We start from the raw sequence: 27,551 nt of genomic DNA, 5'->3' as shown, positions 1-27,551 counted from the left end.
GTTTCCAGAACCTCTCTACCACATTTGTTTATGTCATTGGTACCCACATGTACCAAGACAGCAGGCTCCTCCTCAGCACTGTCTAAAATCTTATCTAGGTGACGTATGAGGTTTGCCACCTTCGCACCATACAGGCAAGTAACCAAGCAATCCTCATATCCACCATCCACCCAGCTATCTACATACCTAATGATTGAATCTCCCATTATAATGGCCGTCCTAACCCTTCCCTCCTGGGCAAAAAACCCTTGGACACACATCTTCGGTGTGAAAGGACATTACATCCCTTGGTGGCTAGGTCCTGGATAAAGGATTGCCTCCTTCTTCACCAAGGTGATCTTCTCCTTTAAGAAGACCTCTCTCCTCCAAGGCAGCACAGAAGCTGCCAGACTGGAGGTGGGATTTTTCTACAATGTCCCTGTAGGTCTCCTCTATGTATCTCCCTGTTTCCCTCAGTTCCTCCAAGTCTGCTGCTCTAGCCTCAAGAGATCGGACCCGTTCCGACTGCTAGGACCTCTTTACACTGAGCACACACATAAGATCTCTTACCAGCTGGAGATAATCAAACATATGACACTAAGTGCAAAACACTGGATAGCCCCCATTTTGCTGTTGGACTGCTGACTGCATCTTAATATTGGTGATTTCTTTGTTAAGTTGCTAAGGGAGTTGGAATATGTACACTAAGGTCCCCTAAGATTGCTAGTTATATTTTAGGCTATGGTAATGTTTAATTTTTGTTATTATTTTGTAATGTTGTAATTGGTAGCTTACCCTCCAAGGATTTCTTAGACTAAGAACTAATTACTAGCTAATAGAGATTAGATGTCCCAACTTGTTTGGATCGAAGGAGACAAAAAGTTGAGGAGCAGATTGCAAGTAGAAAGCAAAAGCATGCTTACAGTCCAGAGTATGCAGAGCTGTTTCTCCAGGATGAGAATGAGGCTTTGGAAAAAACACTAGAAGTACAATCGATTGGTTGAGATGAAATTCTGGAACCACTTTAGGTAAGAATTTAGGATAAGTACGAAGGACCACCTTGTCATGATGGAATACTGTGAAAGGTGTGTCCGCTGACCCTGCGAGCAGACGTAAGAGCAATGAGAAAAACCACTTTCCAAGTGAAATATTGAAGATGAGCCGTATCCATTGGTTCAAAATGAGGCTTCATCAATTGAGCAAGAACAACATTGAGATCCCAAACCACTGGAGGAGGTTTGAGAGGTGGTTTGACATTGAAAAGTCCTTTCATAAATCTGGAAACCACAGGATGAGCTGAAAGGGGTTCCCTTTCAATAGGCTAATGAAAGGCAGCAATTGCACTGAGATGGACTCGAATGGAAGAGTTGAGGCCTGAGGCAGAGAAATGGAAGAAATAATCCAAAAGTGAACACAAGGAGGTAGACTGAAGCTCCTTGTGATGAGAGGAAGATCAAACAGAAAAGTGCATTTCTGACAGTAAAATATTCAAGTGCATAGACTGCAAGTAGTGAAGGAGAGGCCCTTGACTCTGTGAAAAGAGAGAGGAAAAAACAGGTAGAAGAAAAGGCTTCCTGCTACTCAGTTGAAGGAGAAGGGAGAACCAAAGGTACCCGGGCCACCGAGGAGCTATTAGAATGAGGGTGGCATGTTCCTGGTTGAATGCGACAAATGTCATAAGAAGGAATAGATGAAACGCATAGAAGAACTGAAGCGTCCATTCCCACAAGAAAATATCTGCCTACAGTTGGTGAGGAAAGTATATCTCGGAGCAGAACTGATGCAGTGGTAGTGGGGAAACTCAAAGAGATCCATCAGAAGAGCCCTCCAAGCAGAGTTTGAAAAGTCTGTCGTGAAGACTAACCAGTGAAGAGGCAGTTGTAACAGCAAGCCTCTGGAGAAAGTGGGAGATAGTATCCACTAGCGAAGAGACTATATTGAGAGAGTGGGTCGAAAGCCTGAGGCCACTGAGATGCCAGGGCTCACCGAGGAATTCCGAGGTGAAATCTGGCAAAAAGAGTCAAATGAACGGCAGAAGCCATGTGACCTGGAAGAACCATCATGTGACTGGCTGAAATTGAAGTGAGGAAAAACACACTGCAGCAGAGTTGAAAAAGAGCCCCCTGACGTTGATGAGGAGGGAAGGCTCTGAGTGGCACAGTACCAGAGACAGCTCTGATGAACTGCAGAATCTGAAAGGGGCATAACTGGGACTTCGGTTGTCTCACTATAAAAAACCTCCTGAGAGATGAAACTGTGATGAGCCAGTCATCCAGGTAAGGAACACCTGAAAACTGTGGCTCCGCAGAGCTGCAGCCACTACAACTAGGCACCTGGTGAACGCTCCAGAGATGAAGCCAGGTTGAAGGGAGCACTCTGATCCCACCCAAATCTGAGGAACTGCGAGAGGCTGGGGAAATGTAAGCCTCATGAGATCCAGAAAGCAGAACGAAACATGCTGAGTCAGAAGGAGATATACGGTAAGTATGCCCGAGATAGCATTTGAAAGGAGTGGTCTGAAAGAAAAATTGGATCCAAAATAGGTCGCAGATTCCCCAATTCCTTTGGAATACAGAAGGACGGGGAAAAATTGCTATGCTCTAACATTCCAAAGGAACATGCTTGATGGACAGAGGCAATGCGACGGATGGGAAGAATACTCTCCTGAAGAAAGGATTGGTGGCCCTGATTGAAATGGAGAGAGTAATCTGCAATGAACACAGAGATGATCCAGAAATATGATAGAAAGAACTCCCAATGGTCAGAAAAAAAAATGAAAACTATTCCCCAAGGGAGAGGAAAGGACAGAGCGAGACCAATGAAGGTGTTGCTCTGGTGTTGAAAAAGACTGAGAGGTGAAAAGGAGGCACCTTCTGAGGAAAAACAAAAACGTCTAGTAGGTATGAATGCCGTAGAAGGCTTAGACAATGTAGAAGGAAGCAATTGCTCATGCTCAAATAAGCAGTTGGACTAGGATTTCTCAGTCGAGAAAAGGTGAAGTAAACTTGAGGACGAGGTAGAGGACGGAAGCCCCGCAGGAGACCTGACTAGTCGAGACCAGGATTGAAGTCAGGGTAAGGGCCTTATGGAAAGGCTTAGTCACACCATCCAAGTTGCTGAACCGAAACTTGGCGTCCGGAGAAAAGGGAGGATGGAGCCCCAGACTAGAAAAGCCACAACGCAATCAAGCCCGCATGCTGATATCGCGGTAGGTCCAACGTTGGTACACACACAAAATAAAAAAAAATAATAATAACTTGCAAGAAACATAGCAACCCTGAAGAAAATAAAACAAGAGCTGCGGTGAGAGAAGGCACGAAGTAGAACTGAGTCTAGCACAGAGCATCGAAACACATCTTCTCAGCTCCGCGGAAAACTGAGAACTGAGGAGATGCACGCCCTGCACTGGCGGGAAGGCACTCACGCATGCGCAGTGCGGCAGTTGCAAACTTTTTCAAGTTCTTCAAGCAAGTCTGCTTGCAAGGTTGTCCACGTCAGGGCTCCGTGGATGACATTACCCACATGTGAGAATATGCTTCCTGCTTGTCCTGGGATTAAAGTCTAAACTGAAGCTGCCTGTGCCTATTAGCTGTGTTTTATACTGATACTATAGCAATTTAAAAATAGCCCCTTAAACTGCTAGCCTATGTACACTAACGGAGACTTCCTATGTTAAGAAAAAAGAACCCTAACCCTAAAACTCCCTTGCCAAGTGAGCAAGTACTTTAAATAAAATAAGTTCCTGAGTTGAGCTATTTAGCGACACGATTGATAAAAGGTATGGAAAACCTTTCATATGCTGAAAGATTAGAGAAACTGGGGCTCTTTTCCCTAGAAAAGCGGAGACTTAGAGGGGACATGATAGAGACTTGCAAGATCATGAAGGGCATAGAGAAAGTGGAAAGGGACAGATTCTTCAAACTTTCAAAAACTAAAAGAACGAGAGGGCATTCGGAAAAATTAAAAGAGGACAGATTCAGAACCAATGCTCGGAAGTTCTTCACCCAGAGGGTGGTGGACACCTGGAATGCGCTTCCAGAGGGTGTGATAGGACAGAGTATAGTATTGGGGTTCAAGAAGGGATTAGATAGTTTCCTGAAGGAAAAGGGGATAGAAGGGTATAGATAAAGGGTGTGATAGGACAGAGTACAGTTTTGGAGTTCAAGAAGGGATTAGGAAGGAAAAGGGGATAGAAGGGTATAGATAGAGGGTGTGATAGGACAGAGTACGGTATTGGGGTTCAAGAAAGGATTAGATGATTTCCTGAAGAAAAAGGGGATAAAAGGGTATAGACAGAGGGTTACTATACAGGTCCTGGACCTGATGGGCCGACCCGTGAGTGGACTGCTGGGCATGATGGACCTCTGGTCTGACCCAGCAGAGACATTGCTTATGTTCTCAGGATTCCCTTCTCCCAAATTTGTAAGCAATTTCTGGAAGTCTTCTAATCTAATCTAATCTAATCTAAATCTTGGGTTTATATACCGCATCATCTCCGCAGATGGAGCTCGACACGGTTTACATGGTTAGGGAAGGAACTTCTCACAACTACACCTCCTGGATGAGTTGCCCTGCATTGATCCTGACCTTTTTGACTTTTCCCTTTAATCAGGCACTATTGTTTAACTGAAATGCAACTAAACAAAAGAGCAGTTTCTAACTGCCTGACTGAAAAGACCTTTGAAAAAATATAGATACATTTCTCCCTCCGTACTCGCTGTGATAGGAGATTAACAGAACCGCAAATACAGAAAAACCGTGAATAACTTTTTCATATGTTATTCGCTGTTTTCTATTAAAAACCATCGTGAATATGGTGAAACCGCAAATAACATGGTGGGAGACCTGGCCTGTTCCTGAAGGAGAGGCAAAACACGGTGAAGAAAGTGCTGGGAATCAGCGATTTTCTCTGGAAACGCTTGGAATCAGCGATTTCTCTATGCAAGCTGATGTAATTTGGGGGGAGGAGCCAGCAAGCCAAAAACCGTGAATGCTGAAACCGCGAATACAGAGGAAGAAGTGTATATTGTATATATATGCTCTGTACGGCTACTTTTTTCTAGCTGTATTTTAAACTAATGTTAAATACTAAACAAAGACTTTCCACAACTGCTATCTGTGCCCTAATCTGATCTTAATTTATGCTCTGACATGCAGCCTAAAATACTAATCTAGACTAAAACACATTTTATATAAAAACCCTAACTCTAAAGGCTACACTGACTTTGCTGAAAAAGCAGAGCACTGAACTAAAAAAGTAAACGAGAAGAACAATGAAATAACCCACTGAACCCAAGTTTTACCTTTTCCCAAGTTTGGATGCCAGCAGGTAAGAGATTCCAATGGAATTTTTCTTCCCCTTAGCAGATCCTCACTCGGCACCTCTTTCTTTCCTCCTTTTTCTTCTTTTATTTGCATTTTCATGGGCTTTCTGGGGGTTTATGTCTTTGTTTTTGTAGGTACTTTCATAAGCCGTGTGACTTGTAAAAAATAAAATCATTCTATTTGAGATATGTTGAATTTTCACAGATACTCTTAAATATTGTATATATGTAATATCTGGCTTCTATATATATTGTAGTGTAATATTTTTCATCTGTACTTAATGCAATGTCTGTATTTTGTATATACGTGTAGGTGTTAGATTTGACCTAAATCTGAGAATGCTAGATATAGGGGTCCTTTTATCAAGTCGCGCTATTTCATCAGACGCTAACCCCCCGCGGCCGGCTAAAAAAACTAACGCCTGCTCAATGCAGGCGTTAGCGGCTAGTGGTTTAACGCGCGGTATTACACGCGTTAAACCCCCTACCGCAGCTTGATAAAAGGACCCCATAATCTTGCATCCGTATTGCACCTCATTAACTTGATATCATATATATCAGTCTTCCCGATCCTCAGCGGGGCCACCACACACTCAATTACTTTTCATCGTGCTTGGCTTTATGCTCCAATTCGTCATCGGACCAATTCATTTTATGTTTTACGTTTAGTTTTAACTTATAATAATTTCAATAAATATGTACTAATGAAAGGTCACTTGGACACACAAAGTCAGAGGCGTGGGAGATCAGACATGTTCACAGTGATGGGACCACAATGGTGGAACGCCCTCCCTCAATATATTAGAACTGAAAAGGACATCGTAACATTTAAAAAATTTTTTAAAACTTATTTATTTAATGACGCTTTTAATACTTGAAACTTTTATATGCTTTAGAGATCCTTCTTAAACTGTGCTTTGGTTTTACAACCCCTTACCTTTTGTTTTTACCTTTTCTACCAAATTTAAGATTGTAACTTTTAATTATTTCCCTCCCACCTCGTGTTTGTATTTTATGTAATTATATTGTTAATATGTTAGTTTCTCTGTTTTATTCTCTACTTGGATTATGTACATCGCCTAGCAATTTTAATAGGCGATTCATCAAATGAATAAATAAACTTGAAACTTGGGAGAGATGAAGGAAAACACAGTTCCCTCAGAACCTGGTGTGCTTTTTCTCAAGTGACTTGGCACCAATGAACAGCCTTAGAGTGGTCCGTCTATGCTGCTGTGTTGAACCAGCCCCAGGAAGAGCAGCAGTTGGGAGAGATGAAGGAAAACACAGTTCCCTCAGAACCTGGTGTGCTTTTTCTCAAGTGACTTGGCACCAATGAACAGCCTTAGAGTGGTCCGTCTATGCTGCTGTGTTGAACCAGCCCCAGGAAGAGCAGCAGTTGGGAGAGATGAAGGAAAACACAGTTCCCTCAGAACCTGGTGTGCTTTTTCTCAAGTGACTTGGCACCAATGAACAGCCTTAGAGTGGTCCGTCTATGCTGCTGTGTTGAACCAGCCCCAGGAAGAGCAGCAGTTGGGAGAGATGAAAGAAAACACAGTTCCCTCAGAACCTAGTATGCTTTTTCTCAAGTGACTTGGCACCAATGGACAGCCATCCATGCTGTTGTGTTGAACCTGCTGATAGAATCCTGTGTGACAAGGTAACACCAAAACTAGATCTTTCATTACACCATCAGCATATAGAGATAGTAGATAATTTTAAGTATTTGGTAATTATAATTGACTGTCATTTGAATTTTAAGAATCAGGTTTCATCTACAGTTGCGAAAGGATTTGGGTCATTAAGACAGATTAGAAATATTCGAGATTTCCTGGATATCATTACATACTTTAAGCCATGCTTTTGTTCTATCTAAATTGGATTATGGCAACTTGGTATATGCGGGAATAACAGTTGGGCAACTGAAACGTTTACAAGCAGTATTTGCAAAATATATTACAAAATGCGGCAATTCGGCTGTTAGGTCACGCACACATCCATGATCATGTAACTCCATTATATCTGAAATTCCATTGGTTTTCAAAGAGGGTACTGAAAGCAGATTTTGATCAGATGATCGAAGTGAACGTTGGGTATTGTGTGGGATTAAAGATCTAGAAATAAATTGTGGTTCATTAGATGCTAATGTTTTGAAAATGAGTAACATTATTTTGAAAATAATCCTATGGCCGATCGGTAGCCAGTGGGCGTCTTTTAGTAACGGAGAAACTGCTGCTCTTCCTGGGGCTGGTTCAACACAGCAGTATAGACGGACCACTCTAAGGCTGTCCATTGGTGCCAAGTCACTTGAGAAAAAGCACACCAGGTTCTGAGGAACTGTGTTTTCTTTCATCTCAGCATAGACGGGCCACTCTAAGGCTGTCCATTGGTGCCAAGTCACTTGAGAAAAAGCACACCAGGTTCTGAGGGAACTGTGTTTTCTTTCATCTCTCCCAACTGCTGCTCTTCCTGGGGCTGGTTCAACACAGCAGCATAGAGGGACCACTCTAAGGCTGTCCATTGGTGCCAAGTCACTTGAGAAAAAGCACACCAGGTTCTGAGGGAACTGTGTTTTCCTTCATCTCTCCCAACTGCTGCTCTTCCTGGGGCTGGTTCAACACAGCAGCATAGACGGACCACTCTAAGGCTGTGTATTGGTGCCAAGTCACTTGAGAAAAAGCACACCAGGTTCTGAGGGAACTGTGTTTTCCTTCATCTCTCCCAACTGCTGCTCTTCCTGGGGATTCTATCAGCTGGTTCAACACAGCAGCATAGACGGACCACTCTAAGGCTGTCCATTGGTGCCAAGTCACTTGAGAAAAAGCACACTAGGTTCTGAGGGAACTGTGTTTTCTTTCATCTCTCCCAACTGCTGCTCTTCCTGGGGCTGGCTCAACACAGCAGCATAGATGGACCACGCTAAGGCTGTCCATTGGTGCCAAGTCACTTGAGAAAAAGCACATCAGGTTCTGAGGAACTATGTTTTCCTTCATCTCTCCCAAATGCTGCTCTTCCTGGGGATTCTATCAGCTGGTTCAACACAGCTGCGAATTTCAAAGTGGTCAGTGGCCACTTAATGTAAGCCTCTGATTGGGAGCATTTAAAAGGAGGTCATGCTCCTTAGGGTGGGTGACAGGGGATTAACTTCAGATTTTGATTATTGTTAGATGGAAAAAATAAAAAAAAAAAAGATATGTGTAATTCATTTAAAAATCTTATCTTATTTGTTTATTGGGTGCTGTTGGTATGATGTGTTCAATACCAATAATAATAGGGAATAGGCTTACATCCACCGAGGTAAGGTGGATGTAAGAATTAGCTGGAAGTAGGGTGTAATCTCAATAAATGTTAAATCGAAAGCTCAGTGGCCAAAGGATTAGAAAGGCAACAGATAGGAAGGTAAAATTTCTGTTAGTAAACTGTAGGGCATAAAGACTAAAATGGCTGCTATTCTGGATTTAGTAGAGGATAAGGGTGTGGAGATTGCATGCTTTACAGAGACATGGTTACGAACTGAGGAAGAAGCTTATTTATTTCAAGCACTTCCTTCAGATTTTGAACTTTTTTCTCATTCAAGATCCGATAAGAGAGGAGGAGGGATAGCCATGTGCGGTATACATCAATTAAAAAAGGAAAAGAATGCCAAATCTAAATACAAAGATACTGATTTATGGACTTTTCCACAAGCCAAAACACAAAGAAAACAACCCCATGAAAAACTCAATAAACATAAAAAGTGGGGAAGAAACATTACACATCAACCAGCTTTTTCCAGCACAATGAAACCATATATATTCTGAATGGAATACACTTCTCCCTCGTTATTCGTGGGGGATAGGGGCAGAGCCGGACCGCGAATTGAGAAAAACCGCGAATAACTTCTCGTCCGGCTCTGACCCACCCCAGCCTTCCTCCTGGCATCCCAGCCTTACCTGGTGGTCTAGCGGGCTTTCAGGGCAGGAGCGATCTTCCTACGCTCCTGCCCCGTGCAGATCGCCAATAGGAAATGACTGCCGTGAATTCCCGTAGTCTCTCGAGCAGCCATTTCCTGTTGGCGATCTACACAGGGCAGGAGCGTAGGAAGATCGCTCGTGCCCCAAAAGCCTGCTAGACCACCAGGTAAGGCCGGGATGCCAGGAGGAAGGCTGGAGAGAGGCGGGAACGTCATAAACTATGGGTTTGTTGTTTTTTTTTCCCTCTCCCCCTCCAAAAATCTCGAATATGTGAAATCGCGAGTGTTGAAACCGTGAATGGGGAGGGGGAAGTGTATTGTAACATTAAATCCAATCTGTATCTAGATTTGATGTTAGGGTCTATTATACAGATTGGATTTAATGTTATAATGTTTCATTCAGAATATTGTTTCATTGTGTTGGAATAAAACCTCGTTTATTTTATCTCTGGTTGATGTGTAATGTTGCTTCCCCACTTTTCTATTTATTATGGACTTTTCCTCCGGGAATTTGTCCCAACTTTTTTTTTTTTAAACCCAGCTACTGTACATTAACTGTTTTTACCACTTGTTCCAGCAGTATCCCAAAGCTTAAGTTTACAATGAGTGAAAAAATACGTTCTCCTATTTATTTTAAATGTGTCATTATGTAACTTCATGGAGTGTCCCCCAGTCTTTGTATTTTCTGAAAGAGTAAACTATCGATTCTCATTTACCTGTTCCACTCCATTCAGGAATTTTATAGACCTCAAATATTTCTCACCTCAGGCATCTCTTCTCTAAGCTGAAGAACCCTAACCACTTTAACCTTTCCTTAATCATTTTGGTCACCCTTCTCTCTTTTCCAGTTCCACTATATCTTTTTTGAGATGTGAACCAGAACTGCACTCAATATTCAAGATGTGGTCTCACTATGGAGCGATACAGAGGCATTATGATATTGGATTTTAAAGGCTGACTAAATTTCGGTTTGGACACCAAAACCAACCCAAAAACTGGATTTGGCCTTTGGCTGAAAATACTTGTGCATTTTTGTCTGAAACGGAAACTTTCTGCACTTATCTTTAAAGTGTGACTGGCGGTTCTTCCATTTCATGGCATGCTTTGCCACCTGGACATGAACACCTTTTTTTTTAACTTGCAACACTCAAACTCAAGGAGTCCTTGATAAAAAGATTGTAAAAGTGTGACAAGGTATAGCCGGTTGAGATACTGATGTGGCTACGATGGCCCGGTGGTAACCCTTGCCTACGCTGTGGCATTTTGGTTATGGGTCTACTATACCATGCAAAGTAAGAAACATATGCATCAGTTTGGTCTTGTAATAATTTGGGAATTCTCATACGCCTTCCAGTAAGGAGTTCATGTGGAGACAGGCCCAACCTCTGAATAGGTCTATTTCAGAGAATGTACATACAAGCCGGTAGGCATTTCAGCCAATTATCTAATCTAATCCTTAGGTTTGTATACCACATCATCTCCACGTTCGTAGAGCTCGGTGCGGTTTACAGTAGATGAAATAGGAAGGAACTACAACAAAGGGTTAGAGGTAGAAGTGTGACGAATATTTAGAGGACTTGGGATGCCAGATATGAGAGTTTTTGGTACCTAAGTTGGAGAGAGGCTTACGATTTTTGAGAAAAGCCAGGTTTTCAGATGTTTGCGGAAAACTTGGAGAGAGCTCAAGTTCCGAAGAGGGGAGGTAAGGTTGTTCCAGAGCTCAGTGATTTTGAAGTGTAGGGAGGTCCCTAGCTTTCCTGTGTGGGTTATCATTCAGCTCAACCATTAGCTTACGGAGTTGTTGTTTTATCAACCCATTGGCCCGTTTAACCAAAGAATTAGAGGTGGGGGAATACACAGATACGTATCTCCACTGCATCATAGCCTATTTGGAAATTAAATCAATTAATGAATTTCAAAAACGTGTGGCATTATCGCTAATGATAATATCTTGGAACAATCTGTTCGAACAGTGCTTTTACAACCTGACCAGCTGTTTCTCGCTTCACTGGGAATGCTTCTGTCCAGCTGGAGAATGCATCTACAAATACTAAGAGAGAAGGTTTTACCTTTACATGGCATAATCATGTCTACAAATGCATGAACGGTCCTTGTGGCCTAGGTATAACACCAGCTGGCACTGGTTGACTTTTAAATGGAGTATTAGTGAAACAAATGGGACACTGTGTAACAATAGTTTGACCATAAAGCTTTTAAATTTGGAGTCCAACAAATCTGTTTTGCATCATTAGCCATACAGGCAGCTGAAACATGCCCATCACCCTAGTGATAAATGCTTAACAAATGCTGCAACGTATGTTTCGAGACACAGGGCATCCCAGCTGGTTGAAACCAGAGTCCAGAAATTTTTGTACACCCCATTTCGTTTCCAGCGCTTCAAATCTTCCTGCAGGTCACCGAGCCGCATCAGTGAAATTAGTTCTGCAGTTCAATCTTCTCTTCTGCGTAAGAGAGGAATTTTCATCCTGTGGAACTTCTCCTGAACCTGTATCCAGGTAAATAGCAGTCACCCTAGATCATCTGAGCACATCATATTTTTTAAACATATATATTTTTTCAAGATATTATTTTGAATGAGGAGTGGACTTGTGGTGTTTTTTGGGTGGAAAGTTTCTACACACAACAGTGATTTTCTAGTGTACTTGTAGTGTGAATGATATAGTTAATTTCAAGGGATAGGTGATGGTTTTCCTAAGTCTCCCAGGCTAATGTGTTCTGGAATTTTCCTCCAGGAACTTGTCCAAACTAGAGGCCCCTTTTATCAAGTTGTGCTAGAGGTTTTCAGCACGAGCTGGCGTGATAACTGCTCCGGAAGCCAAAAACAGGCCTCAACGACGGGAGCAAGAACACACAGCAAAGGAGTCGTGAGGATAAGATGTCAAATATTCAGCCAAGGGGGTATGGTTCCAAAAATATTTGTAGATATGCCACTATGGCTCAAAGACTCGACACTGGCAGTGTTTCGGCGTCTGTGCCTTTATCAAGAGTCTGTCTTGAAAGCAGGTACAGTACGTGCTGAAACTCTGGGTCAAGCGCTGATGAGGTGTCGGCCAAAGCAGTATGGAAACTAGTGTCCAAAAGCTATTTTCAAGGATAGGTGATGGTTTTCCTAAGTCTCCCGGGCTACTGTGTTCTGGAATTTTCCTCCAGGAACTTGTCCAAACTAGAGGCCCCTTTTATCAAGCTGTGCTAGAGGTTTTCAGCACGAGCTGGCGTGATAACTGCTCCGGAAGCCAAAAACAGGCCTCAACGACGGGAGCAAGAACACACAGCAAAGGAGTCGTGAGGATAAGATGTCAAATATTCAGCCAAGGGGGTATGGTTCCAAAAATATTTGTAGATATGCCACTATGGCTCAAAGACTCGACACTGGCAGTGTTTCGGTGTCTGTGCCTTTATCAAGAGTCTGTCTTGAAAGCAGGTACAGTACGTGCTGAAACTCTGGGTCAAGCGCTGATGAGGTGTCGGCCAAAGCAGTATGGAAACTAGTGTCCAAAAGCTATTTTCAAGGATAGGTGATGGTTTTCCTAAGTCTCCCGGGCTACTGTGTTCTGGAATTTTCCTCCAGGAACTTGTCCAAACTAGAGGCCCCTTTTATCAAGCTGTGCTAGAGGTTTTCAGCACGAGCTGGCGTGATAACTGCTCCGGAAGCCAAAAACAGGCCTCAACGACGGGAGCAAGAACACACAGCAAAGGAGTCGTGAGGATAAGATGTCAAATATTCAGCCAAGGGGGTATGGTTCCAAAAATATTTGTAGATATGCCACTATGGCTCAAAGACTCGACACTGGCAGTGTTTCGGCGTCTGTGCCTTTATCAAGAGTCTGTCTTGAAAGCAGGTACAGTACGTGCTGAAACTCTGGGTCAAGCGCTGATGAGGTGTCGGCCAAAGCAGTATGGAAACTAGTGTCCAAAAGCTATTTTCAAGGATAGGTGATGGTTTTCCTAAGTCTCCCGGGCTACTGTGTTCTGGAATTTTCCTCCAGGAACTTGTCCAAACTAGAGGCCCCTTTTATCAAGCTGTGCTAGAGGTTTTCAGCACGAGCTGGCGTGATAACTGCTCCGGAAGCCAAAAACAGGCCTCAACGACGGGAGCAAGAACACACAGCAAAGGAGTCGTGAGGATAAGATGTCAAATATTCAGCCAAGGGGGTATGGTTCCAAAAATATTTGTAGATATGCCACTATGGCTCAAAGACTCGACACTGGCAGTGTTTCGGCGTCTGTGCCTTTATCAAGAGTCTGTCTTGAAAGCAGGTACAGTACGTGCTGAAACTCTGGGTCAAGCGCTGATGAGGTGTCGGCCAAAGCAGTATGGAAACTAGTGTCCAAAAGCTATTTTCAAGGATAGGTGATGGTTTTCCTAAGTCTCCCGGGCTACTGTGTTCTGGAATTTTCCTCCAGGAACTTGTCCAAACTAGAGGCCCCTTTTATCAAGCTGTGCTAGAGGTTTTCAGCACGAGCTGGCGTGGTAAATGCTCCAACACTCAAAGAAGCACATAACTCTTTGGCCCACGCAAAAAACCTTTAGCACAGTTTGATTAAGGAGGGGGGGGGGGGCGTACATTTGTAATCTTCGCTACATCCTTTGGCAATAGATTCTGCAGTTTTTTTTCCAGTTGGTGAAAGTAGGTGGGTGATAATAACCCAATATGGTTTATAATTCAAAAAGATAAAGCAAGAAATTCTGTTTCAGCACCTTTTTACACCAGAAAAATAACCAAGTCTTCCACCTCAAAGTCTATTAAACAGCAGTGTAAGTACAATTGGGAACATTTAAGCAGATTGAAAGGGTCCAACAGAAAGCAATTTGAGCACTGCAGACTTTTCACGGTGGCCTCAGGCCTGGAAATCATTTCACAACACTGATCCGTGTAACTGTACCATCCTGCTGGTGCATGTTTGAGAAAGAGTTATAAAAATGAGCTGACTTCAAGCATCGAATTGCAGTCCTACATCGCAAAGAATTTGAGAACTCTGAAACCTCAAATGAAAATGTTCAGCGGTCGGGAAGTCAAATTTTCTCATTTAGGGGCTTTTCCTATAGACATAGAATGAGAAAAGATTCTACCAAATCGGGCCCTTCTTTGGGAACTCATTTACAGTATTTGGATTTATGTCCTGTCCTCCCAGAAGAGCTCGAAATGGGTTACATACATAATAAAACGTAACAGAGCTTGCACAATAAAGTAGAACAGGGTATAATGTCGAGCAGGAGTGTCCGACCTTTTGGCTTCCCTGGGCTGCACTGGCCGAAAAAAATGTTTCTGGGGCCGCGCAAACGCTGCAGCAAGACAGAGGAGGGAGCCGGCAAGACGGTAAACACCCGGGCGCAGCAGAGGAAATCACTGCATCGCCTTTGACCGGGGCTGCAGGTTGGACACCCCTGATGTAGAGCATGACAGTACATTTTAGATCACAACATAGCTGAGAACTCTGTGCAATGTCAAAGAGCCAATTCAGGAATAGAAGAGCGTGAGGGTGGTTTGAAAAGCTGGATAAAAAAGCTGGTGAAACAACGTCATCTCCATCGAGGGCTAAACACTTAGTGCTCCTTTTACTAAGCCGCGCTAGCGGGCTTAGCGCTCGCTGCACATGCTAGACGCTAACGCCCCCATTAAGCTGGCGTTAGTTTTTGGCGTGTAGCGTGGGGTTAGCGCCCTTAATCCAACGAGTTTCCAGATTTTTCATAAGCTATTTTTCCTTTGCTATAAAAAAAATAAAAGGAAACTCGCTGGACTAAGTGTATCGTAGAGAATGACATGGGGACAAATTTTACCCTGTCCCTGCGGGAACTCATTTTCCCATCCCTGCCCCATTCCTGCAAGCTCCGTCCTCATCTGCACAAGCTTCAACCACTTTAAAATCATAAAGTGGTTCAAGGCTTGTGCGGTTAAGGCAGAGCTTACAGGAGTGGGGAAGGGACAGGGGCAAAACTCATGGGGACGAGCCGAGAAATTGAGTTCCTGCAGGGCCGGAGACAAATTTGTCGCCGTGTCATTCTCTAGTGTATAGCCCTCAATGGAGACTACGTTGTTTAACCTGTTTTTGCATCCAACTTTTCAAACCACCCTTGTCGATTAGTAGTCAGAAGAGAAAGTTTGGACTGGAGCCAAAGTTCAAATCCCATCTCCACGACTTCGGCCAAATCTTTTTATGTTCCATTATTCAGCTATATCTAAACTGCCAGTACATAAGAACATAAGAAGCGCCATCTCCGGATCAGACCTTCGGTCCATCAAGTCCGGCGATCCGCACACGCGGAGGCCCTGCTAGGTATACACCTGGCTTATTTTATATCCAACCATATCTTTATATGCCTCTCTCAAGGAGATATGCATCTAGTTTGCTTTTGAAGCCTAGGACTGTCGATTCCACAATAATCTCCCCTGGGAGAGTATTCCAGATGTCAACCACTCTCTGTGTGAAGCAGAACTTCCTGATATTAGTCCTGAACTTGCCCCCCCTTAGCTTCATTTCATGTCCTCTTGTCCGTGTCAAATTGGACAATGTAAATAATCTTCTCTGCTCTATTTTGTCGATTCCTTTCAGTATTTTGAAGGTCTCGATCATATCCCCACGCAGTCTCCTTTTCTCAAGGGAGAACAATCCCAGTGTTTTAAGTCGATCCTCATATTCCAGTTTCTCCATACCCTTCACTAGTTTAGTTGCTCGTCTCTGCACCCTCTCCAGCAGTTTTATATCCTTCTTTAGGTAGGGAGACCAGGCAGGGAAATACAGGCAGGGAAATAACTCATATTTATTTGTTGGGATTTCTTAACTACCTTTATGAAGAGATTCACCCAAGGTGGTGTATACCAGAAAAGAATAGGTAACTCAAGCATAGATTTGGAAAGGGCAAGCACTGAGTATCAAACGCAAATACAAGAGAGTGGGTTTCTTAAGAGTTCCCCCAAGGAACAGGAATAAATCATGGAATTCCGAGGCGGTCTAGGTCCCTTCTGCCACAGTTCACAGGCCTAATGCTGATTTCTCTTCCAGTTGCTTTATAGGTGCCATTGACTCGGATTCGAGTCCTAGCGACTTGATGGCCATCATCAAGTTTTCGTGGCAGAATACAGAAGTAGATTGCCGGGCCTTTCTTCTCCGCAGTATAAATTCAGCGCTGTCGCCATTGTTGCATCAAACGCGATTCTCTGCCTCCAACACTTCCCAGCTGCTGCTGCTGCCTAGATGGGTGGTACATCGTTAGTCTGACATCTCCTCTGAAACCTCTCCACCTTGGGAGGCTCTGCTGGGAGTGAAACTACCGACGGCATAGTTTTCAATTTCTCAAATGTGTGCAAGCCTCAGTGGCACGACAAGCCCACGGACCATGACTGGAGTTCCAGTTGCTACTGCATCTAAAAGTTTCAGCCAAATGCTTTTTTCCTAGCCTATCCTTAGTGCCAGAGGGAAAGGCAGACGATCCAAGAGAGGAAAAAGAAAGGTCAATCTAGCACGTGAAAGAAGCAGGAAAGTCCAGAAGAGGATGGACACACCAGTCAGTATTCACATGAGCAGCGAAAATAGACCGCCACCTCTCAGATCTGCTGACCACGACGCCCAACTACAAAACATTCAGGAAAGAACTGAAAACCATACTATTCAAGAAATTTGTCAAATGATCTAACCGAACCATATCGACCCTTCCCAGATCCAAACGCAAACTATAGCTATCAACCTTGCAATCTCTCTGGGAATGCCCAGGCTAATTTCTTGTTGTAAACCGCCTAGAACTGAAAGGTATTGGCGGGATAGAAGACACCAATGTAACGTTGAATTACGTTCAATTGCTGGTTACTCTCAAAACTGTAACACAAAGTTAACATTGCAATCTAATAATTCTACCTAAGATGAATGTCCAGAAGCAAACCGAACGGGTTCGTTCGTGTACAGACTGTTCTGAGATGTTATCAGTGCTTTATATCAATTTTAGAAAGCGCAATTTACAGAAAAATGCTGCCCCCTGCAAAAAGAGTCACTAAAACTGCAATTTCAGGGAAATAACCATTATACTTGTACTGCACTCAGACAGTACGTAAAAGGCTGAGCCACTGGCGGTGCCATGTGCATCTGTGTGTGGGAGAACATGATGGCTTTCCAGGCTGGTAGGGCCAGGAAGAACGCCCTGATGACAACAGTCACAGCCTCACAGAGAGCGAGGGAATCCTGAGCAATGCGGGACACGAATGCTTACTGAGCGGCTCAAAATCAGACCACAGAGAGCCAGTGAACTTTGTCTGGACTGTGGGAGAGGAAAGAGAGGGGAAATCTCTAATAAGCTCTGACTAAAGCCTCCTGGTTCCGTAGTCCAAGCTTGGACAGATCCAGGGTAAGCTGATGGCCCAAACAGTGACCCAGTGTTGGATCTCCCTCTGATGTCACTTCCTGGCCCTGTGACCCGGAAGTGATTCAGAGGGAAACCAGACTGGTGCGAGCAACAGGTAGAAGTTGCTTGCGCTAGCAAAGATAATTTGGAGATACAGGGGGGAATGGCATAAGGGTGGCACGGTGTGGCAGAGCAGGTCAGAGAGGTGCCAGTGCCCCTACCGACTTGGTGCCTGGGGCGGTCTACATCCCCCGCAACTCCCTTACTAAGCCACTGGGCCCAAGGAAGCAGGAGGGAAAGGCCCTGAGAAACAAATGAACAGAGAATGGATTTTATGAGAGTAAATGGAGGGTTCCCCCATGTTATAACATGCTCACAGTTCTATGGGGGACTCAAAACGCCACTTCTCAGGACTATAACCAGTTATTTCGGTGTTCACAATCATATGTTATTGGGCTGACTTTCCAAATTCTGCTCAGGGTAGCTGACCGCATGCTTAGAATTTAGGAACGATAGTTTGGAGAGCAGGGCTCTGCTCCAACCAACCAATTGTCTGGGTTAAAGTGATGCAAATTACATGTACTGTATATCACAGTCGGGAAGGTATTAATACTGAAGATTCTCCTATACATTGCAAAGGAGATAACTCCAAAGAAAGCACACTGCCAGATTAAAAGAAAACCAACAAAACACAAGCCATAGTCCTGGTAAAATTCTAAAACTCTAATTGACTCTTTAGTATCCAACAAATATTACAAAATTGGAAAACTGCTTCTTCTCTTCTGGACGACACTTTTTGGTGGAACTCAGTTTGTTTATTAAAAAAAATACAAACTGAATCTACTTTCCATTCACTTAAAGATGCCCATTGACAACTATCTAAAGATTTCTTCTGTGTTACCCTAAATTCTTTTGGACTTGAAATCTTATTACACAGACCTGATAACATTGTTAATGTATACATGACTTTATTAATAATAACTTTATTGTTGTATACCGCAATACCACAAGGAAGAGACTGTATACAGACAGCGATGTTACAAAAAAGACTTTCCAATTACATTAGCATGTCAAGATTTATCCGGAAGCATTTCATAGATACAACAAGACAGGAAAGGAGTCGGAGAAATTTATCAAAGAGATTGGTTTGACTTCCTGAAGGTTTGGAAGGAGGGTGCATTTGAAATGAAGTTGGTTAAATATTTATTCCATTTGACTGCTTGGAATGATAATGATCTATCAAGAAATCTCTTGTAGATACAGCCCTTCAAGGATGGAAAAGCAAACAGGTAGGCATTACGTGTTCAAGTGGTGCCTGGAAATTCAAAATGGTGCGACAGGTAGATTGGGGATGAACCTGTTATGGTTTTGAAGCAGAGGCAGGCAAACTTGAAAAAGAGCCTTGCTTCTACCAGCCAGTGTAGTTTCTTGTAATATGGGCTTGCATGATCCGATGTTTTGAGACGGACGGCAGCATTCTGATTGTTATTGGTTTAAAAATATGTACTTTTTTCAAAATATAATAAAAATATTGAACTTTAAAAAAAAATTCTAAAAACTCACTGCCAGCTTATTGAATGCCCATTCTCTGCCCCCTCAACCCGCCTCACCCTTTTTTTTTTTTTTTTTAGCGCAGTTCTGCCATTTTAAGCTGCTGTTAGGCAGGTTAGCAGCTAGCACAGCTTAGTAACCTTAAGGGACCCTGAGTTTGAAATCCAGCCAGCCCTCCAAACTGCTCTGCCACATGTTTCAGGCATACTTAAAAGCAGACATTTTGGGCTCCTTTTTAGTGGTTTAACGCGCCTGCTCGTCGCTACCGCCTCCTCTTGAGCATGTGGCAGTTTATTGGGTAGCGCAGGGATTAGCGCGTGATTAAAAGTCGCTAACGTGGCTTCGTAAAAGGAGCCCTTTGAGTTTGGAGAGATTTAGGACTAAGAATAGAAGAGTTGCCATACTGGGACAGACGGAAGGTCCATCAAGCCCAGTATCCTGTTCCCAACAGTGGCCAACCAGGTCCCAAGTACCTTGTTTCCCTGAGAATAAGACCTACCACAAAAATAAGCCCTAGTTAGATCGCCCCACAGCCCCTCCAAAAGTCCCCGACTCCAGCCCTGGATTTGCCGGCAACAGCGCTTCCCCCCCCCAACACTCACTAACGCTCCCACCCTGTGCAGCATCTTAGCATCTCTCCCTCCCATTTGTACCCTGCTGACCCTCCCAGACTGCTTTGCGGCCTTCTCCCACCGGGTCCTACCCTCCGCCGCATCACTGATGCGGCACAGGGAAGGCCCCAGCGGGAGAAGACCGTGAAGCAGCCTGTTTTGAGTGCTGCCGACGCTGCAGTTTGGAGGGAGGTATGTCGGTATGGTTCTGCACAGGGGGGGGATGGGAGGGAGGCACTGATAGAAAAAGATGCTGTGCAAGGGTTCTGCTGCATGGGGGGGATGAGAGGGAGGGCTAGAAAGAAGCTGCAGAGGGAAAGCACAAGGGGAGGGGTGACAGCGGAGGAAAGATGATGCACATGTGGGGGAGAGAAGGGAAAGATCATTGTACATGAACAAAATAATACATCCCCAAAAATAAGAACTAGTGCGTTTCTTGGACCTCAAATTAATATAACACACAGGAAACTCGGTAGAGCAGATTTTATGCTGCTTCTCCATCTCAATAATGGCCTATGGAAAACTTTTTTATTTTTTTAAACCCTGCTAAGCTAACTGATTTCTCACCACAATCTTCCCCCGCCCTTGCCCATTCCACTCACGGATGCAGCGCAGGCTCTTCTTGTAGATGCCCCAGATGAAGTCCCCACAGAGGTCGCACCAGGTCTGCCGGGTGTGGGTGCAGGGCTGGAAGCGGTGGCCCTCGCCCCGGTCCCCCGTCAGCCGGGGGTCGCTCGGGGAGCCCAGCAGCCGCAGGAGCTCGGGTACCTTCCCCGGGGCGATCCGCAGCGCGTTGGCCCGCTCCAGGCGGCTGGGCCTCCGGATCAGCTCGATCTGCTCCCCCGCCTCCAGGCTCCGCAGCTCGATCAGCTCCGTGTGGCCGGCCATTCCGGGAGGCAGCGCCGCTCCGAGCTCCCGAGTCGCTAAACCGGGCTGCGGCGGCCCCGCCTAGCTTAAACGTTCTCGCCAAAGTTAGGCGCAAGCGCTTAAAGCGGCCCCTGGCATCTCCCTCTCCGCCGAGGCTTTCTCTCGCTCACTTTCCCTTCCTCCCTCCCTCTCGTTTCTGTTTTCGGAGTTTGTCTTTAAAAAAAAAAAAAAATTCTGGGCAGGCTTCCCCTCGGCAGAGCAGAAAAAAAGCACCCCAGACTGTCTCTGCTGAGGTGAGACTTCTCATCCCCCTGTGCCCGAATAGGAAACCTCTTCAGGCCACAGGTGAGGGGAAATCGGACCGGAAAGTACCCCCCAATTCACTGTACTCGGGGGGGGGGGCCACTTTTGATTGTATTTGGCACCCCAATCATTTTTTTTCAATAAATAAAATAATAGAATGTACACTATGGGCTCCTTTTACAAAGGCATGCTAGCGAGGTTAACGCTCGTGACTTTTCATCACGCGCTAATCCCCCACGCTGGTCAAAAACTACCGTCTGCTCAAGAGGAATATATGAATAGATACATATAAAATGATCATATGTAACATCTAATATAATAAAACGGTAAGCCGCGCATGCGCACTTCCTATGCGTGCGCCGGTTTTCCGTGAGCTGTAGCAACCCGCAGGTAGGAGTGCGCATGCGCGGCTTACGGTTCTGTTTTTCGGTCTGGCCTGCTCCCTGCCGTATTGCATTTTTTAGTTGAAAGACGCAGCGGTGGCTCCTCTCACGATCCCCACCTGCGTCGGACTTCCGACGCAGGTGGGGATCATGAGAGGAGCCACCGCCGCACCTTTCAACTAAAAAAAAAAATACGGCAAGGCGAGCAGGCCAGACCAGACCGAAGCTCAAGACCGTGGGAAGGGAAGGGGGGGGGCGACAAAGAAGAGGACTCCAGCTGCGAGGAGCCGAACGGAGCAGCCAGATCGCAGCAGGCCAGAACGTGGGGGAAGGGCCAAATGGAGTAGGCAAGATCGCGGTAAGAGAAGGGAAGGGGTGGGGGAAATGCTGCAACTGCTGCACAGGGACTTGGAGGGGAAGACAAATACCGCTGCTGCTGCACAGGGAAGTCGGGGGGGGGAGGGAAATGCTGTTGCTGCTGCACAGGGAAGTGGGGTGGAAATACTACTGCACAGGGAAATGGAGGGAAAGAATGACAGACAGACAGTAGGAGGGAGGGAGACGGACAGAAAGGAAGAAAGACACAGGGGCAGGGAGAGGGACAGAAAGATAGACAGAAAAAGGGAGCCAAGGAGAGAGAGAGAGAGACAGCGGGAGAGAGAGAGACAGAAAGAAAGAAAGACAGACAGACATATATTCTAGCACCCGTTAATGTAACGGGTTTAAAGACTAGTATAAATAATACAATGCCACCCATGGCATCTCTGATTTCCTCATTAACCAAAATAGGAGATCAGGGAATCCGAGTCACAAAGATGAAACCTGCCCCCAGGTCTCAACCTACCAGTGAGTCAGAAATAAGGCCCAGATTTAGAAATAAATCAGTGAACAAAACAAACATCCTCTTTTGTAATGTTGGCACCTGTGGCCCATCCCCCCAATTCACAGAAAATCTCTGCGGCTCGGAAGGGAGTGTATGAGGAGGGAAAGACCTAGAGCTGTCACTTTTCTAGCTAGGATCTAGCTTTGGGCACAAAGCCAGGTGTAGGTCCCTAGACAAAACCTTCCACTTTGGGCCACTTCACTGAACTTTGAAGCTCATGGCTCCTTTCCAGTAGATTATCAAATTGAGCAGTACTGAGCACTGAAACATCTTCCCAGAACGAACTTATAAGAATACATTAGCCATCATTAGCTTTTAAATATTAAACTTATGTTTTATATATACAATAATAATGACAGTTTCCCCAAAATGTTTTATCCAGGTAAATGGGCTGTTTGAAAATCATTCATCCTCCCTTTAGGTAAAAGTAAACTCTGTTGGTTCTTTGATATTGGGAGATACGCCAATCCCACTTGTATCAAGCACTGCTACTACTTATCACTTATATAGCGTTGAAAGATGTACGCAGCGCTGTACATTTTGACATTTGCTCAGAAGAGTTTACAATCTCACTTGGACAAACAAACATGACATATTTTAGGTGTAATCTTAGATTCAACTAACATGCCACTCACAAATTTCTAAGGTTGTTAAGAATTCAATTTTTAAAATTGCATCTGATTATATTGATTTGTTTATATATTGATTGATTAAATATTGGTTCCAGAAGCTCTGAACATTCATGTACACTCATTAGTGATCCAACAACTTGACTACTATAACTCACTCTATGCAGGGTTAGGTCAGAAAGATATACTAGGATCTGTTCAAAAAATATCAGACCTTAAATTTTCTTGCATAAACAAATAAAGCTAGGGAGACGTGGTTTGGTGCACGTACGTAGGCGACCCTAATGCACATGCTTGAATTTTTTCCCACCTACAGAAGCTGTCAGTCGCTGGCAGACCGCTGATGAGTAAGGAAGTATAAGTGAGCACCATTGGATTTTCGTTTTTGACAAAATGGCAGAAAAAGTTGAACAACGCTACTGCATTCAATTTTGTGCAAAGCTTGGAGATTCCCAAGTGGAAACGATCTGCAAGACTGAACAGGTCTTCAGGGATGAAGCAATAGGCAACACACAGATAAAGGAGTGGTACAACTACCGTCTGCTCAAGAGGAATATATGAATAGATAGCTTCAGAGATGGCTGCACATCAGTGGAGAGTGAAGCACGTTCTGGTAGGCCCTCAACATCCAGAAATGAGATCGTCATTGACCAAGTGAGAACCCTGGTGATGTAGGATCATCAACCATCACCAAGGGGTACTACCAAGAGGTTCTGAGTCGCCCAAAAGTGGGGGTCCTGGTTTATATTCGGGTTAATGCCCCCTCCCAGAATTTTTTAAGGTCGCTCTGCCCCCCTCCTCCTCCCTGCCCTATCTTCCTACCTCTGCCAATCTGGTGGAGGTGCAGAAGGTCCTCTGCCGATCATTGGTGGAGGTGCAGCAGGCAGGAGCAAGCTTTCTGAACTCATGCCCGGCTGCTAACTGGCTGCACGGATCCACTTAGTCCATCTCAGCGACACGAGCAGCAGCACGATTTGGCGCTGCTGCTCAACACTGAGCGGCTTCCTTACTCCCGTGATTTCTACTGAGGTCAAATTGGAGGATTAGTGCTTGGTTCCCTGCACTAAGTATGTACAAGATGTGATCCATGATGGAGGCTAGAGCGGTTTCCATACTGTGATGTTTGCAGAATCCCGATTGGTATTCGTGTAGGGTAGAAAATTTATCCAGGTAGTTTGTTAGGGTGGTGTTGATCAGACCTTCCATCAGTTTGGTGAAGAAGGGGATGCTGGCTATTGGTCTGTAGTTGGAGGTTGAAGATATGGGGTCCTTGTGGTTCTTTATGATAGGGGTGATGAGGATGTGGCCGAGATCAGTTGGGAATTCGCCATTGGACATCTGTAGTGAGATCCAATCGTGCCGATTTCATGATGATGGATGGGCAGTTGTCGAGGCGGCAGTAAGAACTGGAATATTTGTTGTATAGTTGAAGGAAGTGGAACCAGTTGGGTTTATCAAAGTGATCCTAGCACATGTCAGCAGGGATGAAATCAGGGTGGCGGTTAATGGTGGGGAAGGGGGGGGGGGGTTGGGGAGGGAGTTTTGGATGGGAGCACTTAGCCTGAGGATTTTTGTCATGAAGTGAGTAGCAAAGGATTCAGCAGTTGGGAGTTGAGTGGAGGGGGATCTTTTATGATGGTTATCTTCGAACAGCGTGTTGATTAGTTTGAAGAGTTCCTTGCTGTTAGTTGAGGGAGAACCTATTTTGGATGAGTAATAAGCATGGAGTTTTTCTTTTAAGATTCTTTTGTATTCGTGAATCTTGGATCTCCAGATTCCTTTGTCTTTCTCATTTTTTTGTTTTGGTCCAGATTCTTTCCTTTTAGTGTAGTTAGTTTCATGTCATGCCATCCATGTGTCGTCTTTTTTTGCCTTTCTTTAGCGTTGCAATTTTATCAAGGATCATATTACAGGAGTTGTTCCAGTATTCGGTGAAGTCCTTATTAGTGTCGGGGGTAGGTAGCAGTGTGAAGTGAGTCCAGAATTCAGTGAGGTTGAGGGTGGGTCTGAAGGTTGTGGTAGGAGCCTCCTTTCTGTGGTTGATGTTTACGTTGGGTTTCGTGTTGCTCCAGAGTACTTGGAAGTTTGCAAGAAGGTGGTCCGAAAAAATGGTGTCAGTCCAGGTTTCTTTGGTAATGGATATGGGGAAAGTACGGGGGTCTTTGGAGGAGAAGGATATTAAGTCTAGATGGTGGCCTTTCTGATGGGTGATTGTAGGGGGAGGAATGGGGAATCCTAGGGAGGTAAGGAGGGAGATCCTAAACCACCCTGAAGGCAACCCCCTAGGTGCGGGATAGTCACTTTTTAATAAACTTGGCATCGGAATCTACAGTTTTGCATCCACTTCAGTTGCTTTTCACGCTGCTCCAGGCCATCGCCTTGTCTTCATAATGTGTAATGCAGGCACTGTGTTAGTTCCCTAAGAGTTTCATAGTTTTGTGTAGAGGGCTGGGCAAGGAGGAAGGAGAATGTTAAAATAATGTCTAACTCATGAAAAGGATCAACCTAGAAAAAAAAACAACAACTGGTGACAAAGTTCCCCTTCATGGATTTATGAAGTATCACTCCAGTGCACAAACACTGAAACGGCTTCATTTGGAGCAGAAGAGCCATAAATTGGTTTTTAAGCATAATCCACTTTGATTAGATACTTGTTTGTTTTTTTAGAATATATTACATTGTTAAGGTGTGGTGAGGAGGCCAGATTAAAAATTGCCTATTTAGTGTACCTGCTATAACAAGTAATGTGAAAAACTGCAGGAAGAGTTTAGGAAAGTGGAAGACTGGGCGTCCAAATGGCAGATGAAACTTAATGTGGACAAATGTAAAGTGATGCACATTGGGAAGAATAATCTAAATCATAGTTACCAGATGCTAGGGTCAGCGTTAAAAAAAAAAGATCTGGTGTCATCGTGAATAATACGCTGAAACCTTCCACCTAATGTGTGGCGGCGGCCAAAAAAGCAAACGAGATGCTAGGAATTATTAGAAAAGGGATGGGTTCAGGAAAGGGAAATCATGTTTAACGAATTTACTTCAGTTTTTTGAGACCGTGAACAAGCAAATTGATAGTGGAATGCCGGTGGACATAATATATTTGGACTTCCAGAAGGCGTTTGACAAAGTTCCACATGAAAGACTTCTCAGGAAACTACAAAGCCATGGAATAGAGGGAGATATACACAGGTGGATAGGCAAATGGCTGGAAAACAGAAAGCAGAGAGTGGGCATAAATGGGAAGTTCTCAGACTGGGAGAAAGTGACTAGTGGTGTGCCCCAGGGCTCGGTTCTTGGGCCGATCCTATTTAATATTTACATCAGTGACCTGGAAGAAGGAGTATCCAGTGAGATCATTAAGTTTGCAGACGACACAAAGCTATGCCGGGCAATCAGATCGCAGGAGGATAGCGAGGAACTCCAGAGCGACTTGTATCAGTTAGAGAAATGGGCAGAGCAATGGCAGATGAAGTTCAACGTGGAGAAATGCAAAGTAATGCATTTAGGTAGTAAGAATAAGGAACACGAGTATAGAATGTCAGGCGCAACTCTGGGTAAGAGCAAACAAGAAAAGGACCTGGGTGTACTGATAGATAGGACCCTGAAGCCGTCAGCACAATGCGCGGCAGCGGCAAAGAAAGCAAACAGAATGTTAGGCATGATAAAAAAAGGAATCACGAGTAGATCGGAGAAAGTCATAATGCCGCTTTATAGAGCAATGGTCAGACCACACTTGGAATACTGTGTCCAACATTGGTCTCCCAACCTAAAGAAGGATATAAAACTGCTGGAGAGGGTGCAGAGACGAGCAACGAAGCTAATAAGAGGTATGGAGTGCTTGGAATATGAGGAATGACTCAAGAAACTGGGACTGTTCTCCCTTGAGAAGAGGAGGCTGCGAGGGGACATGATCGAGACGTTCAAAATGCTGAAAGGCATCGATAAAATAGAGCAGGAAAATAAATTATTTACATTGTCCAACGCGACACGGACAAGAGGACATGGTTTGAAGCTAAGGGGGGACAAGTCCAGGACAAATGCCAGGAAGTTCTGCTTTACACAGCGAGTGGTGGACGCCTGGAATGCTCTCCCAGAGGAGGTTATTAAGGAATCCACTGTGCTAGGATTCAAAGGCAAATTAGATGCACATCTCCTTACGAGAGGCATAGAGGGATATGGGTGACTAAAACTACATCAGGTGTATACCTGACTGGGCCTCCGTGTGTGCGGATCGCCGGACTCGATGGACCATGGGTCTGATCCGGAGATGGCAGTTCTTATGTTCTTATGTAAACAAGACTAAGAATGTTATAATGCTTCTGTATCGCTCAATGGTGCGACCTTATCTTGACTATTGCATTCAGTTCTGGTCTTCTTATCTCCAATTAGGTATAGCGGCACTAGAAAAGGTTCAAAGAAGAGCGACCAAGATGATAAAGGGGATAGAACTCCTTTCGTATGAGGAAAGACTAAAAAGGTTGGGGCTCTTCAGTTTGGAAAAGAGTCGGCTGAGGGGAGATATGATTGAAGTCTGCAAAATCCTGAGTGGAGTAGAACGGGTACAAGTGGATCGATTTTTCACTCCATCAAAAATTACAAAGACTAGGGGACACTCAATGAAGTTACAGAGTAATACTTTTAAAACCAAGAGGAGGAAATTTTTTTTCCCTCAGAGAACAGTTAAGCTCTGGAACGCATTGCCGGAGGATGTGGTAAGAGCGG

The 27,551-nt window shown here is 44.4% G+C and overlaps 1 protein-coding gene across 2 annotated transcripts in view; it reads right to left on the bottom strand.

The window, feature by feature from the left end:
• The window catches only part of RASSF1 (Ras association domain family member 1), a 122,212-nt gene extending 101,424 nt beyond the window's left edge, over positions 1 to 20,788 (bottom strand). Inside the window, exon 1 of one of the 2 annotated variants that reach the window (XM_033926206.1) lies at positions 20,370 to 20,788. In XM_033926206.1, coding sequence (XP_033782097.1) covers positions 20,370 to 20,655 — 286 coding nt within the window. In that variant the 5' untranslated portion in view covers positions 20,656 to 20,788. Of the gene's footprint in view, positions 1 to 5,282; positions 5,413 to 20,369 lie in introns of those variants that run through there. The other variant, XM_033926207.1, reaches the window with a different exon arrangement.
• Positions 20,789 to 27,551: the final 6,763 nt, after the last annotated feature.

The sequence above is a fragment of the Geotrypetes seraphini genome, chromosome 17, assembly GCF_902459505.1.
Source record: "Geotrypetes seraphini chromosome 17, aGeoSer1.1, whole genome shotgun sequence".
Taxonomy (NCBI): Eukaryota; Metazoa; Chordata; class Amphibia; order Gymnophiona; family Dermophiidae; genus Geotrypetes; species Geotrypetes seraphini.
The sequence above is the reverse complement of the archived record's forward strand: the minus strand, read 5'-3'. Positions and strand labels throughout refer to the sequence as shown.